Source organism: Salmo trutta, chromosome 27 (assembly GCF_901001165.1).
Source record: "Salmo trutta chromosome 27, fSalTru1.1, whole genome shotgun sequence".
Lineage (NCBI taxonomy): Eukaryota > Metazoa > Chordata > Actinopteri > Salmoniformes > Salmonidae > Salmo > Salmo trutta.
The window spans coordinates 14334155-14355215 of NC_042983.1; the positions used below are offsets into that span (position 1 = coordinate 14334155).

At 43.1% G+C, this 21061-nt stretch overlaps 1 protein-coding gene and 1 long non-coding RNA gene across 3 annotated transcripts; one reads left to right on the forward strand and one right to left on the reverse strand.

Moving 5' to 3' along the window:
- Positions 1–1442: 1442 nt before the first annotated feature.
- Positions 1443–2026, reverse strand: LOC115165174 (uncharacterized). Its single transcript, XR_003870091.1, has 3 exons — positions 1924–2026; positions 1722–1772; positions 1443–1553 (listed from the first exon to the last, which is right to left on the reverse strand). It is a non-coding gene; the product is annotated as an uncharacterized LOC115165174 (long non-coding RNA).
- Positions 2027–5225: 3199 nt separating this feature from the next.
- Positions 5226–19944, forward strand: poc5 (POC5 centriolar protein homolog (Chlamydomonas)). Of its 2 annotated transcripts, none has more exons than XM_029716794.1 (13): positions 5226–5416; positions 6809–6892; positions 11490–11643; positions 12431–12538; positions 12750–12964; positions 13690–13866; positions 14036–14140; positions 14891–15070; positions 16225–16396; positions 17897–18033; positions 18454–18531; positions 18843–19025; positions 19169–19944. In XM_029716794.1, the coding sequence occupies exons 1-13, from the start codon at positions 5240–5242 to the stop codon at positions 19301–19303; spliced, it is 1905 nt and encodes a 634-aa protein (XP_029572654.1). In that variant the 5' UTR covers positions 5226–5239; the 3' UTR covers positions 19304–19944. The 2 variants fall into 2 exon arrangements, with proteins under 2 accessions (XP_029572654.1, XP_029572655.1); XM_029716795.1 differs by lacking the exon at positions 5226–5416 and adding an exon at positions 6001–6123.
- The last annotated feature ends 1117 nt before the right edge of the window (positions 19945–21061 follow it).

Genomic DNA, 21061 nt, shown 5'->3' on the forward strand with positions numbered 1-21061 from the left:
TGCAGAGAGATGATGATCTGCACAAAACATCCCATTTTATATTCCTCTGTGGGGTTTACCTCTTGTTGTATATGAGATTTAAGCCACTGTAAGATATGATTATCAAAGGAATTGCATTTAAAATGGATTCCAGCAGTTTGAGATAAATGCAGAGGTGTAGATGGTAGCAATGGAATGGTGATACTGCCAGGAACTGGTGCTATTATGTTGATATATTTTCTTATTTTGTTGTTGTTGCAATGACAGGAAATGTAGAGAGCTGGCACAGGCTATATACTGTACGTGCATTAAATACCATCACAGAAAAGACTCAAACGCAGAAAGGCATTTATACACACAGATGCATACATACTGGCACGGACGCACTCACTAACACACAAAAGAGAGGCTTCTCTCTTTGTCCTCTGATTTTGATGATTCACAGGAGCGGTGACCTGAGGCTGGGGACAGTCTCTGCTTTTCATTCAGAGCTGGAAGACAAAACCTCCTCAGGCCATAAGACTTCATTTACTACTGCTGGAGAGCCAAGGAGCACTTAGCTTAATGTACGGGAGAGCAGAATGACCATCACACACACACACGCACGCTCTGACGCACATGGCCATTGGCCACACGCACACACACACACACACCATCTTATCACATATTTATTCATATTTCAAAGAATCCTACTTTGGCAAAAAATGCCCATACACGTAGATACAGAGCTGCGCATTAGCAGCCATTATCTGCAAATCAACAGTTATAGTGGGGGTGGACTAGTGCAAGAGTCTAGTCCTAAAGTGCCTTATCTTTGTCCAGACAGCAATTTAGACATTGATGATAATAGTTTTTGCCTAGTGGGAGAGGTAACTGACTTAGCTCCCCCCTCTCCCATTTCATCTCTTACCTTTGTTATTGGTCAGCTGACCTTTATCCCTCTCTTACACAATTGCCAGGGAGTGTTTACATTATATGAACGGAGACAGCGTTGCCATATTTACAGGCACAAGACCAAGAAGCCAACCCCAGTGATTGTATGGGAGAGGAGCATCATGAATGCAAAAGGACACTGGTGTTATTGCCGTCGTGATGTGATAGATGACTGTAGCCTGAGGGGGATGTCCAATATCGCCAACATGTAATCAAAACTAATCTGAAAACAGCAGGCAGCTAAGAAAAGCGCCCCCCTGACTATTATCACCATTGTCTTGTATGAAAGATCATCACTGTCGGATTTGAGCAGAAAATCGGTTGATATCATTATGATTGAAGATAGCACATTGTAGTTGTTGTCAGAAGTCTGCAGAAAATCAATTGTAGGCAGCAGCAGCAATTTTGTAGAAAGTTAGGTTACTTTACAGTTTATTACAGTAGTATAACAAATGTAATTATAGGACCTAAATGCTGTACATTGTACAGATACGTACATGCATCAGGTAGGCAAAAGGTATAAACAAAATTACTTACTTAGGCCCATCGCTCATTTGGGAGCATATGCCATCTTCTCTATGTCACTCTGTTCTGAGAAGTCTTCTCCAGCTCATTCTATCCACATTGATTCTTTTATCTGCCTAAGGCATAAACAAAGGTATGTTTTTTTTTTGTCAACGTACAGAATTAAAGAATCAAACGTCAGCCAAAACCTGAATAATACTTTTTTCAATCAGTTTTAGCCCCAGACATGATTCTCCAATTTCTCTACTGTCTACCATTTCAAGGTCCTGAATAGTCTTACGTACCTGAACTAAAATACCAGAGGGAGGAAAGTCAAATGGATTGTGATTATTGTCCTGGAACAGATGGAACCTCTTACAGGTTAGAAAAGGATGTGAGCTGCATCCCATTTCAACACAGGCCCAGGTGCATTTCTTCTATCTCAAACAAAGGTGGCATTTACAAATGGGATCTAGTAATACACAGTAATACACAGTTTAATCTCACCCCTATCAACTGTAGTTTATAACCTCTTTCCACCCTACAAGAATGAGTGTTTTGAGAAAGGGCACTGCAACTGCCTGTGGTAAGCATTATCTTCTGCGCTAACTCTTTCTCTTGTATGCCTGTAAGGATCAAAACACAGCAATTACCATTGATTTCTAGAAGGGACAATATAGCAGCCATTCCATGTGTAGAAATGAATGTGTACCATAGGAACAGTGAATAATAGTGATATTGTTTAACCCACCCACACACACTTGCTTACTAGTAGTCCATCGTATCCGATGATGACTTGAGTGTCTTCGTGTGGCTGTAGTCCAATCCCTGAACCACATTGTCTGTTGGAAACAGGGTATACAGTCTCGGATTGGGGGTGGAGGTGCATTTCCGGCTTCATTTCACTTGTCATTGTGACATTGTGTCTCTTGTGACGGTTTATTTTCTTTAGTTCATTCCTGTCACACACACACACAATGTAAGGATTATTTTATCATGTACCCATGCCTTGTTTTGTTATATCTTACCACTGCAGAAAAGCATACCAAATTAGCAGTTGCTCACTAATGCCATCATAAAGGGCAGGGAAGCTGCTACAGCAAGATCTGGTGACAAAATCATCTTCAAAGAGACATCTGTAAAATGGAAATAGGTCATCTCTGTGAAGCTACTGAATTCTGTCAGTCATCAGAACAAGATGCAAAATAATGAAATTAAATCGTATTTGCGCCGAATGCAACAGGTGTAGACTTTACTGTAAAGTGCTTACTTACAAACCCTTTCCCAACAATGCAGACTTAAAAATTAAGAAACATTTGCTCAATAAAAAAAATGAAATAGTAACACAATAATATAACAATAACGAGGCTATGTACAAGAAGTACCGATACTGAGTCAATGTGCAGGGATACAAGGTAGTTAAGGTAATTGAGTTAATATGTAGTGAGGGAAAAAAGTATTTGATCCCCTGCTGATTTTGTACGTTTGCCCACTGACAAAGAAATGATCAGTCTATAATTTTAATGGTAGGTTTATTTGAACAGTGAGAGACAGAATAACAACAAACAAATCTAGAAAAACGCATGTCAAAAATGCTATAAATTGATTTACATTTTAATGAGGGAATTAAGTATTTGACTCCCTCTCAATCAGAAAGATTTCTGGCTCCCAGGTGTCTTTTATACAGGTAACGAGCTGAGATTAGGAGCACACTCTTAAAGGGAGTGCTCCTAATCTCAGTTTGTTACCTGTATAAAAGACACCTGTCCACAGAAGCAATCAATCAATCAGATTCCAAACTCTCCACCATAGCCAAGACCAAAGAGCTCTCCAAGGATGTCAGGGACGTGATTGTAGACCTACACAAGGCTGGAATAGGCTACAAGACCATCGCCAAGCAGCTTGGTGAGAAGGTGACAACAGTTGGTGCGATTATTCGCAAATGGAAGAAACACAGAAGAACTGTCAATTTCCCTCGGCCTGGGGCTCCATGCAAGATCTCACCTCGTGGAGTTGCAATGATCATGAAAACGGCGAGGAATCAGCCCAGAACTACACGGGAGGATCTTGTCAATGATCTCAAGGCAGCTGGGACCATAGTCACCAAGAAAACAATTGGTAACACACTACGCCATGAAGGACTGAAATCCTGCAGCACCCGCAAGGTCCCCCTGCTCAAGAAAGCACATATACATCCCCGTCTGAAGTTTGCCAATGAACATCTGAATGATTCAAAGGACAACTGGGTGAAAGTGTTGTGGTCAGATGAAACCAAAATGGAACTCTTTGGCATCAACTCAACTCGCCGTGTTTGGAGGAGGAGGAATGCTGCCTATGACCTCAAGAACACCATCCCCACCGTCAAACATGCAGGTGGAAACATTATGCTTTGGGGGTGTTTTTCTGCTAAGGGGACTGGACAACTTCACCGCATCAAAGGGACGATGGACGGGGCCATGTACCGTCAAATCTTGGGTGAGAACCTCCTTCCCTCAGCCAGGGCATTGAAAATGGGTCGTGGATGGGTATTCCAGCATGACAATGACCCAAAACACACGGCCAAGGCAACAAAGGAGTGGCTCAAGAAGAAGCACATTAAGGTCCTGGAGTGGCCTAGCCAGTCTCCAGACCTTAAATCCCATAGAAAATCTGTGGAGGGAGCTGAAGGTTCGAGTTGCCAAACGTCAGCCTCGAAACCTTAATAACTTGGAGAAGATCTGCAAAGAGGAGTGGGACAAAATCCCTCCTGAGATGTGTGCAAACCTGGTGGCCAACTACAAGAAACGTCTGACCTCTGTGACAAGGGTTTTGCCACCAAGTACTAAGTCATGTTTTGCAGAGGGGTCAAATACTTATTTCCCTCATTAAAATGCAAATCAATTTATAACATTTTTGACATGCATTCGTCTGGATTTTTTTTGTGGTTATTCTCTCTCTCACTGTTCAAATAAACCTACCATTAAAATTTTAGACTGATCATTTGTACAATGTACAAAATCAGCAGGGGATCAAATACTTTTGTCCCTCACTGTACATGCAGGTAGGGATAAAAGTAAATAGGCAATCAAGATAGATCATAAACAGAGTAGCAGCAGCGTATGTGAAGAGTGTGAAAAGGGGGAAAGGGGATGCCTAGTCAGTTACACAACTGAATGCATTCAATCGAAATATGTCTTCCACATTTAACCCAACCCCTCTGAATCTGAGGTTGTGTGAATGTGTGTGGTGTCAATATGCATGTGTGTTTGTGTGTGTGTCCAGTTTGCATAGAGCCAGTGCAAGAGAGAAAAAGGGGGGGGGGGGGGGGGTCAATGCAAATAGTCCAAGTAGCCATTTGATTAACTGTTGCAACTGTTCATTGAAAACTGATCTATGTGGTTTCATTGCATACTTTATCATGTCTTATCGACTTGCTTTCTGGACCATATGTTATAGTGACCTGAAATACACACTTCCTCCTCAGCCAGAGTAACCTATGCTTTGCCACTTAGGGGATCAGTTGTCAAGCACCCTTTTGGCACTACTGTTCCTCCTTGGCAGAATAGCCTAGATGCTTTGTCAGTTTAATCTCAATGACACCGACACATGGCATTACAAAGTGTTTTTCCTCATGCATCTAATTCAAAGAATGCCACAAGTATCCTATCAATGCTGCTAGCATTGTGTATGACAGTGCCATAGCAGCCTTCTCACTGCACATCCAGGTGGTAAGGAGGTCCTAGTCCAAGACTAACAGACTTCTGCCATGGCCAAGAGGGACCATATGTTCTGCTGTCTTGAGTCTGTCCCGCCTCCATTCCAGTCTGCCAGGCCTCTGCAACATATGGGGCTTAATGCTATTAAGCATGAGGTTTATGACCTCAAAGGCATTTCTGTCTTCGTTTGTACAGGTGAACCTAGCTATGTGTCAGTAGTTTCCCGACTGACAGTCACAACAATGTCAACAGGCAGGTTCTCAGGGTGGTGGTATTCACCAAAGACATACACCTACTTCAGACAGGTAAGTGGGACTGATTGTTTTAATTAATGCATTAACCAAGGCAATGGTCTGCAGGCTACTAAACCAGTAGTAACCAGTGCTGCTGCCACCACTGCGATATGCTATAAAAGAAAAATGGACACACACACAAGGTGTTTTGCCCTGTTTAATGCCAAATGAGAAAGGAGCATTGACAGATCAATTTAAACTGGCAACGCAGCTAACGTTACAGTACAATACGTTCACTAGCCGGAGTTAAATATTACAGTAGCCTACCTCTGATTAGTGAATAATACCAGCAACTAGCAAGCTAACGCGTTAAAGCATGTCTTCAAATCTCACAGGAGATTAATTTAGGCAGATAAGATGGAGTAAAATCCATTGAAAATAGTCATCAAATAGTCTGTCTCGATACAGCTAGCTAGTATTGTAAACGTATGGCGCTACTACAACTAGCTATTTAGTTATCTAGTTAAATCCAATTGTTACAACATGACACGCACCGAGTTCAACGTTGTTTCCGTTTACTGTTACCAGAGAAACGCGCTGCCCAATCAAAAGTCGTTTAGTAGGGACCTTCGACTCAGTAACCAATCTAATCCCGCATTGTTGTAAAATTAGCCAGTTTGAAACACAAACCAGGCGATTTGAAACTGTCAAGATCAACAAGTTGATAAGACAAAACAAACGCAAGACGAAGGCAGTTCGAGATACTCCGAAGCACTAAGGTAACACTTTTTCAAATGTGGACGTGATATAAATGAGACAAATTCGTTCCAAAGCTGCACCGTGTGTGTGTGGACGCGCACGTTTGCTATTGCTAGCTAGCTATGTTTACTACACTAGCTAAATTAGCGAACTGATACTGGTTAATGTTAGCTAAATTAACGCCAGCTAGCTAGCCTAAATGATGTTGATCAAAATGAACATGGTCTGTGCTATCTGGGATCCTAGGGACGTCCCTACCGTAAACCTTACCTAACCTTAACCATTTAAAATGTCAACTTCAATTGGGTAACGTTAGGGCCGTCCCAAGGATAGCTAGGGAAAAAAACAAAACGCGCCCCGGGAGTTTGAGAAACTGTGCCTTACCCTAACCATAAACCGTACTGTAAGCATTTACATTTCAACGGGTAAGGACTTCCCAACAAGGATTCCGGATGGACCCTGCCAATCACCAAACGAGATTTTGTAGGCTGTCCTCGCGATACTACCCTAACCGTAGCTACGTATATGTTGGTTCTTCTTCTAGGCGGAATATTTGAATATAGTACAACAGTTATGTAGTTGTTTTACATCTCAATGAGCTATGTAGTATTTGAAATCAGGCTATCTGAATGCATCAGCAGAAGACCATTCCAAGTGCCTTTCCTGTTAAAACAACCAGTTGCATTTTGATGTATCTTTCCTCAGATGTCCTCAGATGAAGGGGATCCGAGCAGTCCAGTTCTGCCAGGGGACTCAGATCAGGGCAGCTCGGTCTCCTCTGAGCTGCAGGTAATAAAGCACTTCCTTTTACAGATTTATGGAGATGTGTTCATAAAGAGAAATACAATTCTTCATGTTTAAAAACTCATCAGTCGACTGTTTTGATGAGGTTGCAATTGAAGTTACCACAGCCACAAAGTCAATATCGTAAAAATTCATGGAAACTAAAATTAGCTTTTTGGTCTTAATTTAAGGTTGTGGTTAGAAATAAAATAAGCAGTGTGGTTATGGTAAGGGTTAAGGTTAGGTTCAAAATCAGATTTTAAGAAGAAATTGTAGAAATGTGGAGTTTAGCAATTTATTATGGATCCCCATTAGCTGATGCTCTTCCTGGGGTCCAGCAGAATTAAGGCAGTTTATACAATTTTAAAAACATTACAATACATTCATAGATTTCACAACACACTGTGTGCCCTCAGGCCCCTAATCCACCGCCACCACATATCCACAGTACTAAATCCATGTGTACGTGTGTGTATGCATGTGTCTGTGCCTATGTTTGTGTTGCTCCTCAGTCCCCGCTGTTCCATACAGTGTTTTTTTTAATCTTTTTTTTTTTTAAATCTAATTTTACTGGTTGCATCAGTTACTTGATGTGGAATAGAGTTCCATGTAGTCATGGCTCTATGTAAAACTGTGCGCCTCCCATAGTCTGTTCTGGACTTGGGGACTGTGAAGAGACCTCTTGTGGCATGTCTTGTGGGGTATGCATGGGTGTCTGAGCTGTGTGCCAGTAGTTCAGACAGACAGCTCGGTGCATTCAACATGTCCATACATCTCATAAATACAAGTAGTGATGAAGTCAATCTCTCTTGCACAATTTCCACATGATTTAATACAAGATTAACTTGGTGTTTAGGGTTTAGTGAATGTTTTGTCCCATATACAATGCTTTTTGTTTTAGAAATATTTAGGGCTAACGTATTCCTTGCCACCCACTCTGAAACTAACTGCAACTCTTTGTTAAGTGTTGCAGTCATTTCAGTCATTGTAGTAGCTGACATGTATAGTGTTGAGTCATCCGCATACATAGACACTTTAGCTTTACTCAAAGTCAGTGGCATGTCGTTAGTAAAAAATGTAAAAAGCAAGGGGCCTAAATAGCTACCCTGGGGAATTCCTGATTCTAACTGGATTATATTTGAGAGGCTTCCATTAAAGAACACCCTCTGTGTTCTGTTAGACAAGTAACTCTTTATCCACATTATAGCAGGGGGTGTAAAGCCATAACACATACGTTTTTCCAGCAGCAGACTATGATCGATAATGTCAAAAGCTGCACTGAAGTCTAACAAGACAGCCCCCACAATCATTTTATCATCAATTTCTCTCAGCCAATCATCAGTCATTGTGTAAGTGCTGTGCTTGTTGAGTGTCCTTCCCTATAAGCGTGCTGAAAGTCTGTTGTCAATTTGTTTACTGTGAAATAGCATTGTATCTGGTCAAACACCATTTTTTTCCAGAAGTTTACTAAGGGTTGGTAACAGGCTGATTGGTCGGCTATTTGAGCCAGTAAAGGGGGCTTTACTATTCTTGGGTAGCAGAAAGACTTTAGCTTCCCTCCAGGCCTGAGGGCACACACTTTCTAGTAAGCTTAAATTGAAGATGTGGCAAATGGGAGTGGCAATATCGTCTGCTATTATCCTCAGTAATTTTCCATCCAGATTGCCAGACCCCGGTGGCTTGTCATTGTTGACAACAAAACATTTTTCACATTTTTCCACACTGACTTTACGGGATTCAAAAGTACAATTCTTGTTTTTCATAATTTGGTCTGATATACTTGGATATCTAGTGTCAGCGTTTGTTGCTAGCATGTCATCCCTAAGTTTGCTTATCTTGCCAATAAAAAAAGTCATTAAAGTAGTTGGCAATATCAGTGGGCTTTGTGATGAATGAGCCACCTGATTCAATGAATGATGGAGCCGAGTTGGCTTTTTCCCCCCATAATTTCATTTAAGGTACCCCAAAGCTTTTTACTATCATTCTTTATCTAATTTGTCTTTGTTTCATAGTATAGTTTATTTTTATTTAGTTTAGTCACATGATTTCTTAATTTTCAGTATGTTTTCCAATCAGTTGAGCTGACAGACTTATTTGCCATACCTTTTGCCTCATCCCTCTCGATCATAAAGTTTTTAAATTCCTCATTAATCCAAGGGGATTTAACAGTTTTTACAGTGAATTTCCTAATGGGTGCGTGCTTATTAGTAACTGGAATGAGCAATTTCATTAATGTGTCAAGTGCAGCGTCTGGTTGCTCCTCATTACACACCATAGACCAGAAAATATTCTTTACATCATCAACACATGAATCACTACAAAACTTATTGTATGACCTCTTATACACTATATTAGGCCCAGCCTTTGGAACTTTGGGTTTCCTAGATATGGTTATTATATTGTGATCACTACATCCTATGGATTTGGATACTGCTTTAAATCAAATTTCTGCAGCATTAGTAAAGATGTTTTTATTTTATTTTTTATCTTTATTTAACTAGGCAAGTCAGTTAAGAACAAATTCTTATTTTCAATGACGGCCTAGGAACAGTGGGTTAACTGCCTTGTTCAGGGGCAGAATGACAGATTTGTACCTTGTCAGCTTGGGGATTCGAACTTGCAACCTTTCGGTTACTAGCCCAACGCTCTAACCACTGCCGCCCCACAATGCCGCCCCACAATGCCGCCCCACAATGCCGCCCCTCAATGCCGCCCCACAATGCCGCCCCACAATGCCGCCCCACAATGTGATCAATACATGTTGATGATTTAATTGCTGTGCTGTTTGTAACTACCCTGGTAGGTTGACTGATAACCTGAACCAGGGTGCAGGCACTGGTTACAGTTTGCAGTTTTTTATTGAGTGGGCAGCTTGATGATAGCCAGTAAATATTTAAATCACCCAGAAAATATACTTCTCTGTTGATATCACGTACATTATCAAGCATTTCACCCATATTATCCAGATACTGACTGTTAGCACTTGGTGGGCTATAGCAGCTTCCCACAAGAATGGGCTTTAGGTGAGGCAGATTAACCTATTACTTCAACAGTACTTAACATTATATCATCTCTAAGCTTTATAGGAATGTGGTTATGAATATAGACCGCAACATCGCCCCCCGTTGGCATTTCTGTCTTTTCGGTAGATGTTATAACCATGTATTGCTACCACTGTATCATCAAAGGTGAGTTTTAGAGATAGTCAGAATATGAATGTCATCTGTTACAAGCAAGTTATTGACTTCATAGACCTTGTTTCTTAGGCTACATATGTTAATATGAGCTATTTTTTGCGGTTTTCTGGGTTGCTTGATTGTTTTTAATGCTTTACTGGGAAGCTTCAGAACTAGACTTACTCATGTTATTTATATTGGAGCTGATAGTGCAGGGTGACCTGCACAATGTGGTCTTCCTACTATTGCACACTGCCTCAGTGCTAACAGTGTAACTCTGGTTCATAGGCTCATGATTACTGCATACGATAGCTGTAGGATAAACAGAAGTATTCGGTGCAATTATTAAATCAAATGTATTTATATAGCCCTTCTTACATCAGCTGATATCTCAAAGTGCTGTACAGAAACCCAGCCTAAACCCCCAAACAGCAAGCAATGCAGGTGTAGAAGCACGGTGGCTAGGAAAAAGTCCCTAGAAAGGTCATTAGGGGCACATAAATTAAGTTACTTACATTGTGTTTGCCAACACCCCTAGGATCATGTACATTTGATGCAGCATTATGACGACTCATTGTCACAATGGTAGGGAGTAACTGAGCTGGTCTTGGATCATTGAACAGTCATTGTTTCAACGCAGCCTTGAAATGCATGGACAGAGTCCAGGAGCCAAGATGATTTGGATGGACTCCTTCATTCCTGTAGAGCATCTTCTGTTTCCAGAAGGTATCAAAGTTATCGATACAAGTGACTCCAGCAGAGCTACAGTAGTCTTTTAGCCAGATGTGTAAATGCCAGCAGTCTGCTGAATCTTTCACACTCGCGGACCAACTGGACCTGAAATGATTGGCCATTTTTTGGAGTCTTTTAATGCTAAAATCAGTTCTTTAAAATCCATTTTCAAACGTTCCGAGCTAGCCTTCCTGACATCGTTTGACCCCACATGGACTACAACAGTGTCAGCTCCCAGCATCTGTCGTAGAACTGTCGGAAGCAGCCTTGTGACGTCCTGTACTCCTGGGTAGCACAGGGTTTTGTGCCTTGGGAACCGAGATGTTTCTCACCATAGTGCTGCCTATTGATGACAACTGGTGATGTTGAATGGGCCGGTTTCTCAGGCAGCCTCATGGTCTAATGAGGGTGGGAGCTTTGTGGCTGTGGTAACTAGTGACAACCTATCTACGCAGTAAGCAGAACTTTATTCACACATTTTTTTTTATTTAACTAGGCAAGTCAGTTAAGAACAAATTCTTATTTACAATGATGGGCCCCCCCTGGGTTAACTGCCTTGTTCAGGGGCAGAACAACATATTTTACCTTGTCAGCTCGGAGATTCGATCCAGCAACCTTTTGGTTATTGGCCCAACGCTCTAACCACTAGGCTACCTGCCGCCCCGTTTCAATGTCTCTTCTCGTATGATGGACAGGATGAATATGAAGAACTTCTCCGCTACGCAGTGGTCACTCCTAAGTATGACCCGCAGCCCGCCGCTCAACTGCAGCTTCTGAGCGCCTCACAACTGTCTGCGGATGGACGGAGTTCCCGTGGGAATGACGACGCGAGGTCCCGTCGCTCAGCAGGTACAGTGGGCGCTGCTCACCCACACACTCCTTACACTAAGCCCTTCTGACAGACACACAGCTTGAGGCCCTCCACATTGCTCCCTTCAAACGATCCACTGTCATAAAGGATTTGGCTTCTCTCCTGCTTTGGGTCTTTCTGTTAAGAAATGCTCCTCTTTCTGTCGCTGTCGTTTAACCCGGGCACACACAGACTCCAACCACCAAGCCCAACAAGCTGTTGAATGTTCCACGTGTATTTCACAACTACCCAAAAACTTGACATGGAGAGATGAACTGCTTGGTGATAGGCAAGACCTGTCCTAAAACACAGACTGAGAGGCATTGACACCACTAGTTAATCATATAACTGAGAACGATATCAAACCGTACGTTACAGGTGTGTAGGTGTCTGAGGTACTCTATTTAATATCAGAAGAAACATTCATTCTCTGTTCCCTGCCACAAGCAAGCTTACACGCAGCTTACACCCAGTCTATCAGTCTTTTCTCCAGACAACAGCACCCTCAGTTGTAGAGCTTAAACTGTCATGGAGGAGTGTACTGGGATGTAAAAAGCAGGCAGGATTTTGTGTGCCTGATTGGTAATGATATGCTGGCATCCTGCCCAAACTGCTCTTTAGAGTACAGCCTTTTTTCTCCTTCTCACTGCAGGGTTTAATTAAGATATTGCCATAAATGCATTCCTGGATGAAGAGCCAGAGTTTTCTTACTTAGTATTCTTACCGTCACACACGCTCTCTGTTTCTCTATCACTGTTTCTCTCTCCGGCTCTCTCTGCCTCTCAGGCTCAGTTTCTGAAGCTGACGATGGGAGACGCTCTAGCAGGGGAGCGAGGTCAGCACGGGCCTCCCCTTTTACGGTGGAGCCCAGGACACACTCACACACCTTTGAGGGTAAATACACACAGCCAACACATGCTTTATAACTATAGTTAGTCCAATAAAAAACATTATTATAAAGACCATGAGACTGAACAGGCATGGGATATATACAATTATACTATACTATTTTGATGCTCCCAGAGCATCAAACATTATTTGGGACCACTGTGGTTCTTTTATCAGGTTTGGGTGCAGAAAATCAACCCAGTCTCTTGACCTCCAGGTAATGAAGAGATGGCCGGCAGGTCATCTGTTGTCTCAGACGCTCACTCAGACAGACACTCAGACAGACACTCAGGCAGACTGCCGACGCCGTCTGAGAGCTCCAGACACGGCAGTCCAGACCCCCTGGTCACCGTGGTGACAGAGATGTTTATCTCTGACGAGAACCTGAACAAGATGGAGAACATCCTGGACACCTGGAGCGACAAGCTCAAGGTTAGCCTGCCCTGCCTCTTTATTGTCTGTCTATTCAATGTCTGGCGATTTTGTTTTAGCTCGGCGAGAATAGATCCTTATGAGGCTGTGTTCTAGGGTTGTGTTCTGTTGGCCTGGTAGATGCGGTAAAGAGGCCAGTGGTACTCGACCAAAACAATGGAAATGCATGGGGAGGGGAAGATCCCGAATCTCCTCATTGCCCCTCAACAAAATTAGCGTACATTTAGGCTATTGTTTATGTGTATTTCACACTATGTTGAGGTAGAAATCGGAGTATAATGCTTGTATGGATGTCAAACCCAATAATATGTTCATGTCATCGTCACCAATCAACTGCATTACAGTTTAAAAACACTTGACTACCACCACTGATTTCTCTATGCTAGCTATGCTACCCGCTTATACGAACGGGAGTTAGCATTTAGCAGTCACTTCTAAACCTGAAAAGGGACTACTTCTAAATGTTATGTAGTGAAAAACAGCCAAATAAATCCAAATCTGACTTTAGTAACCACAGTGTGGGCCTGTTACGATGTTTCAATCATGACGGATTTGACCAATATCCACTTATCAGATGTTGTGTCCCTTTCAGTGACGTGTTTCCTAAATGATCAGGAAGTCCTCATCTGATTGTTGGTTTGTCATTTGTGACTCAGTATCTGCATTGTGCCGTTGAAGGGGACTGCTATGTTTCTTGTTAAACCATCCCTGTCTCTCCACCCCAGGCCAACGTGCTGATGGAGCTCAGGAAGTGGAAGCTGGCCTTCATGGAGCAGCACAAGCTGGAGGTGAGGAAGGAGAGGGAGAAGCATGCTGCCTGTATAGCAGGCCTCACTGCGGAGATGGACAGCCTGAAGGAACTGCTCCACACCTACGAGACCTCCAACCAGAGGAAGGACGAGGTACGCAATCTACACATATCATACCACACACACCTCCGCACCACACACCCACTACTGGTAGGGTCTATGTAAAGACAAGTCATACAGTTCTCTTCAACCGTGTTGGTGTGTTATGATGAATTGAGTGTGTGAGGCGTCGTGCGTGTGACTTGTATTGTTTTGCTTGTAGGTGATAGTGAACCTGAGCCAGGCTGTGGACAGACAGAGGGAGAGACTGGAGCTGATGAGGACCTTTACCCACTGGAGACTGCAGCACAGCGAAGCCAGGGAGCAGGTGAGAGACAGGGGTGTGAGGGGACTCCCTCAGAGGGCTTAGGGTGTGGTTGAGATGGGGAGCAGTGGGTACGGGACACACATATACGGCACACTGCATCTTAATGTCTGTTTTTGAAATGACAGTTCACCCCTTTAACCAAGGAATGAGTTGCACATGTCTATTCTGTGAAATGAATGTCATAACATCCTTGGTGAACTGTACATTTTAAGCGCTGACAGTACTCCAGCAGGGTTATGCAAATCCTGAATCTGCATGATTAACGGGCTCGTGATAATGGATGTTATCTGATGGCAGCTTTGTTGGAGAGTCATGACAGTAACACCCGTGTTTAATTTAATGTACTAATCATATCTTTCTGTGTTGCTTTCGCTGACTGAAATTCAGTTAGGATGATAACACTTTGCGATTGGTTGACAAAATGTTATTTTTAATGCATTACCATGTCACATCACATTGAACATGCATACATTACGTTTTCACACTTAGATTTTCCACTTGTGATTTTGTTTTATTACGTGTAATATTATTGGTCCGGTGCCTGATATTCAGGGGTTAAATAAGTGATATTTGCATCCATGTGACAGTATTTAATACCTCGTTTTTCACAAAATATCTGAAGTGTAGAAAATCCCAAGTTCTTTCCTGTGACGGTTTGATTCCTGTGTGTAGCAGAGTCTTCCTCAACATTCCTCCTCCTGTCCCTTGTCTGTCCTGCTGTCCACCGTGTCCCTCCCTCTCTCTCTCCAGGCCCACAGTGCCCGGCTGGCAGAGCAGCACTACCGTCTGCAGCTGAAGAGGAAGGTGTGGGCAGGCTGGCACAACCTGGTTGAGGGGAGCTGGAAGGAGAAGGTGGAGAAGGCGTGCCGTGCCCGGGCTGAGGAGGTCTGTGTGCGCCTGTCAGCTGACTACGAGGACAAGATGGCAGAGGTAGGGAGGAGCTGCACACTACTCACACACACACACACACACACACACAGGTTGCTACATAGAATAGGCCTATACAGTTCCAACCATAGAATTACATATGATCTCTGGTTCCAGCACTCTGAAACGGTGTTCTGTAGTAAAAGAAGAAGACCGTTTCACATGAGCCCAGAACAGTAGCTAACTACACTTACTGCACATCCGAGAAACTGAATAAACAAGGTCTTACAGAAATAGTGTCATTCACCATACTGCATAGTTCTGCAGGCCTGACACCGTTCAGCTTTTTAAATGGGAAATATACCTTTTTGACGTTTTTTCTGTAAGTCGGGCTGTGTGAAGAGATTTGAATAATGTTGATGTATAATTGCTGCACTATAGCGGTGAGTCTGGTTGATGGAGGCTGCAGTTAAAGCCCAGTGAAAGAGAGGAGCAGGAAGTGGGCCAAGCACGCAGAGAGAGGGAGGTAGGGATGGAGGAATATCGACCGTTCCATAGACGTGTAGAGCAATGGAGGCTGCTGAGGGGAGGACGGCGTATAATAAGGACTGCACCGGAGCGAATTTAATGGCTTCAAACACATGGAAACCCAAGTGTTTTGATGTATTTGATACCATTCCGCTCCAGCCATTACCACAAGCCCATCCTCGCCAATTAAGGTGCCACCAATCTCCTGTGGTGTTGAGACAGTGTAGTAAATAAAGGCTTATAGGCCTAGCAAAAAGTGAAGGGAGGGGGTAAAGAGAAGGGTTTTGGAGTGGAAGAGAGGAATGTCAGTAATGTAGACGTGCAGAGAAAGACTAGAGCTAGAACAGAACACAGCCTGGGAGGGAGAGTTATTACAGAGGGAGAGAGGGAAAGAGAGAGATGTTATTACAGCGAGAGAGAGGAATTGCAGCATGGAGTAGGTGTTCAGTTCAGAGTTAGGGAAGTGAAGCAAGCTTCCCTTCAACCTCATTCCTCAGTTACAATCTAGCCAGTCCTCTTATTTCTGTTTTCCCCAATGTGACCTTTGCATTTTAATTACAGTACAGTTAACAATGATGATGATACATTAATGAATCCCTCTCTCTCCTTCTCCCCCTCCTCTCTCTCTTTCACCCCCCCCTCTTTCTTCTCTCTCCTTCCCTGTCTGTCCTTCCTCTCCCTCTGTGTAGCACGTGGCAGCGCTGGATGCTGCCCAGGCTGAGATCCAGAGGCTGCACTCAGAGAGGGAGCGTTATGAGGAGGCCATGAAGAAGGCCTTTATGAGGGGCGTGTGTGCCCTCAACATGGAGGCTCTCAGCATGTTCCACACTGGAGAGGGACGCGCGGAGCACGACCTGCACGGTTAGTGACACACACACACACACACACACACACACACACACACACACACACACACGGCTCTGTCAAGAAACCCCTCTGTTCCCGACACTTTCATTCATAGAACAGATTGTTCAAAGAAGTATATTATACTAGGAATGGGCATGAGTAATCTAGTACTCGAACGGACGTCAAAACGTTTCAGGTGCTGTGAAACTATTTAGTGGAATGTGCTTTGTGGCTGCCAGAACGGGCAAGTGAAATGTTGTCCCAAATGTTTTGGATTCTAGTGTTCCATTTGTACATGTGCATATGCGGGGCAAATGCCAAGCCAAGCATCAAACAGTCTTCTCCCTAAATTCACTTTCCCCTCTGTGTCTCCTTCACTCAAATGCATTCCAGCACTCCCTCTACACACAGGTGCTCCGTGCACACACACAAGCACCCGTTAGGCCTACAGAAATAAATGACCACAAAGACGTATCCAGCTGATGGGATACACAAGCTACATTCCTTTCCGAGTGACAACATGTTATCACAAATTGAAAATGGACTGGTTGATTGAATTAGGAAAATATGTGTTCCAACAACGAGCTGCGGTTTTGGAATAATTATATGAATATAATTGCGTCCCGTCTATTTTCCGCTGAGGCTACTTTGCGAACTGCTAGTGCCATTTAGAATTGGTTAGCCTAGGCTATAACCCCCCTCCCTAAGCATAGACAGGTTCCACATTGAAAATATGCAAAATCATTAGTTTGATGAAGACCAAGAGGGTATTTTCATAGGTCTACTCATCAAACAGATGTCTGGGACATAATTCATCAGCATACAGTGTTCAATGTGGAGTTTGTCATCAATTTTATAAATTCCAAAGAACAGGCATAATAAACTAAATAGAACATCTGTATATCGAAAAGAAAACAGATTTTGGTTGATAACCCCCCAAAAATGTTCTTTCAATTCACCAAATTGAGCCCCGTTACAAATGATCAATCTTTTGCCTAGGCTCTGTTACCCTGAAACACAGACACTGGTTCTGCAGTCTGCTGTTATTGACACTTTGGCTCCTTGCGTGATGATGGTAAATCTTTGGAAATGCTGACTGCGTGGTGCTCTGTGGAGGTTGTAACCTTGTGGCGGTCGTTGTCCCTAAATGCATGTATGAGATTTTATGGATTCAGCTTGAACTTAAAGAGTGGTTCTAGTTTCTGTTTCAACACGTACATTTATCTGTGTCTGATTTGAGTTTTGTCATTTGGGGGGGGGGGGGGGTAAATCTAATTCAAATTTTCTTATCAGAATAATCTGGAATGTCATACAGTAATTTGTCTCTTGTTTTATAATTGACAGGGCCACTGTCTGCAAATTACAGAATGTGATTTATGTTAGTCAGATTTGATTATACTGGGCTTATTTGATTATCAGCTTTCACATGTCCAGTCATGAAGCAGGTCTGGCTTCAGGACTTAAGCCTGTGTACAGATGATTATATGACTGCTCTTATTGGTCTTCCCTCCACAGATGCTCCGCCCCCTCGGGATGATCCTGGCACCGGCTCATTGGCCCATCTCCAGCAAAGGCCTGCCTCCTCCACTCGGTTCAGCCCGGTCCACTTTGACCCCCCTGTACCACCGTCCCAGAGTGACGCAGAGGAGACAGTGAGACGCTGACACGCACACACACATGCGCACACACACACACTCACCCACCCTGGTTACAGTCCATAAATGCAATGGCAATCACTACTACTATGGATCAGGTTCCGCCATCATTAAACATCATATTGTCATATCATTTGCTGCAGTTGTATTTATTCTTTCTCAAGACTAAACATTTTCTCACTAACAGTATTTCATAATTGCCACTACACAATGTTCAGTCACAGCCTGTCTCGAAATAATGGTTTATGACTGCTGACTCCTCAAACACACACAAGAGGCCTCTGTGTGACACATTGGATAGACCTGTTATATTTACAGGGCATCAGTTTGTCTAATTTCTTCATCTCCTTTCCTGTGTATGGGCTTCTACCTGCACTCTTAATATCTGCCCACTCACTCTCTCCCTCTCTCCGTCAGGTGGGTTCCAATGTCCCTTCCACCACGGTGGTCCACAGCACCCTACCACCAGGGGGCACTGCAAGCTCCCACAGACAGGTTAGTACTATCGTTGATGATGGTCTATGGCACTGGGAGCTTCTCAGGGCCATGTCCCGATTCTCTACACCGCTCCTAAAGTGTGCACTTGCACACTTCCTGTCATGGATCTACAATCACTCCATTGGATTGGTGTAATCATTGGCTAGAGGGAGTTTCAACCAATCTGAAATCCACGATGGGAAGTGTTTGAGAAAAGGGTGTCAGCCACTGTCTCTGGTTACTGTGACCTTTTCCTCACCATTTATCAAACAAAGTGAAAGGTCACGCGTATTTGTTGACTGTTCCTTAATGATCATCATTTGTATCAGGTCAGTACACGGGTGATCACATCGGGTCAACAGAAAGCCTCCAAAACCGTGACCGCTCGCATCACGGCACGCGCCGACCTCCGCGCTCCCAGCTCCGTCCGTGCTCCCAGCAACCTCCAGGTCATGGGTGTGGCTCCTCCCATGAGCTCTGTCATCGTGGAGCGCCATCACCCCGTCACACAGGTACACCATCATCACCAAGCATGTCTATTTTACGATGAACCAAAATCACCGGACAACAAGTTGATTTATGATCTGTAGAAACACACACCTTCGCTGAACAGACCTCAACCTGTCTCACTTATCGCTCTCTTTCTCTCTCGTAGCTCACGGTGGGTCAGGCCACCGCAGCGAAGTTCCCCCGCTCCTCCTCTCAGCAGGGCCAGGGCTCCTTCAGCAGCAAGAGTTCCTCCAGAACACACTCAGCCTACCACGTACACACTATTAAAGTGGTTGAGTAAATACACACAACAATATCACCTATGGTTCACATAGGAAAATACTACTAACTTATATGCAAATACAAGTAGTCTTCCCGTACATGACTTGGTCAAGGTGATACTTGTGCACAATTGAATATTCCCAAATATTCTACACATTCGTAACACACACACACACTTTCACTACTATGAGAGAACTATGAAGGACCTGAACCATTTCTGTAAGAACTAAGTTTAGGATTACAGAAAATAATTTTTCAAATGCAATCAATAAACCTGATAACACTCTGGAATGGAAGGTAGAATGGTGACTGATGGAACCACCTTTTCCTTTCAGAGTATTTGGATAATGGCTTTCACTAGTTTTACTTCTTATTGTGAATGACTGAACTGTTTTTGTATTTTCTTCAGTTTTTTTATTTGTTGTTTTTAAATGATGGAAAGTCAGTCTCTTGACTGTTGTGTGAAATCGCATATTTGAAATAATATTGCGTTGATGATGTGTTGAGAACAACACTTGTGGTCAAGTTTTCAGGACTGTATCAACGCCATATGTTCATGTTTTGGTCAAAATCTGCACTATAAACTTTTACGGTAAATTGCTTGAACATGAATAAAACATGAATTGCAAATATTCTCAGAATAATAAACCATTCACTAATTAGATGTACAGTTGAAGTTGGAAGTTTACATACACAAATACATTTGAACTCAGTTTTTCACAATTCCTGACATTAATCCTAGTAAAAATTCCCTGTCTTAGGTCAGTTTGGATCACCACTTTATTTTAAGAATGTGAAATGTCAGAATAATAGTAGAGTGATTTATTTCAGCTTTTATTTCTTTCATCACATCCCAGTGGGTCAGAAGTTTACATACACTCAATTAGTATTTGGTAGCATTGCCTTTAAATTGTTTAACTTGGGTCAAACGTTTCGGGTAGCCTTCCACAAGCTTCCCACAATAAGTTGGGTGAATTTTGGCCCATTCCTCCCGACAGAGCTGGTGTAACTGAGTCAGGTTTGTAGGCCTCCTTGCTCGCACACGCTTTTTCAGTTCTGCCCACAAATTTTCTATAGGATTGAGGTCAGGGCTTTGTGATGGCCACTCCAATACCTTGACTTTGTTGTCATTAAGCCATTTTGCCACAACTTTGGAAGTATGCTTGGGGTCATTGTCCATTTGGAAGACCCATTTGCGACCAAGCTTTAACTTCCTGACTGATGTCTTAAGATGTTGCTTCAGTATATCCACATACTTTTCCTACCTCATGATGCCATCTATTTTATGAAGTGCACCAGTCCCTCCTGCAGCAAAGCAACCCTCACAACATGATGCATGCCAACCCCCGTGCTTCACGGTTGGGATGGTGTTCCTCGGCTTGCAAGCCTCCCCCTTTTTCCTCCAAACATAACGATGGTCATTATGGCCAAACAGTTCTATTTTTGTTTCATCAGACCAGAGGAGCCCTTTGCTGTTTTTCTGGGATTGATTTGCACTTTTCGCACCAAAGTACGCTCATCTCTAGGAGACAGAACACATCTCCTTCCTGAGCGGTATGATGGCTGTGTGGTCCCATGGTGTTTATACTTGCGTACTATTGTTTGTACAGATGAACTTGGTACCTTCAGGCATTTGGAAATTGCTCCCAAGGATGAACCAGACCTGTGGAGGTCAACAATTTTTTTTCTGAGGTCTTGGCTGATTTCTTTTCCCATGATATCAAGCAAAGAGGCACTGAGTTTGAAGGTAGGCCTTGAAATACATCCACAGGTATAC

Bases quoted from the DNA above. Each gene is read 5' to 3' on its own strand.
- poc5 (XM_029716794.1), top strand. From the start codon at position 5,240: ATGGGGCTTAATGCTATTAAGCATGAGGTTTATGACCTCAAAGGCATT. The intron at 12,539-12,749 runs GTAAATACACAC...CTTGACCTCCAG, and splicing joins ACACTCACACACCTTTGAGG to GTAATGAAGAGATGGCCGGC. The intron at 19,026-19,168 runs GTACACCATCAT...TCTCTCTCGTAG, and splicing joins GCCATCACCCCGTCACACAG to CTCACGGTGGGTCAGGCCAC.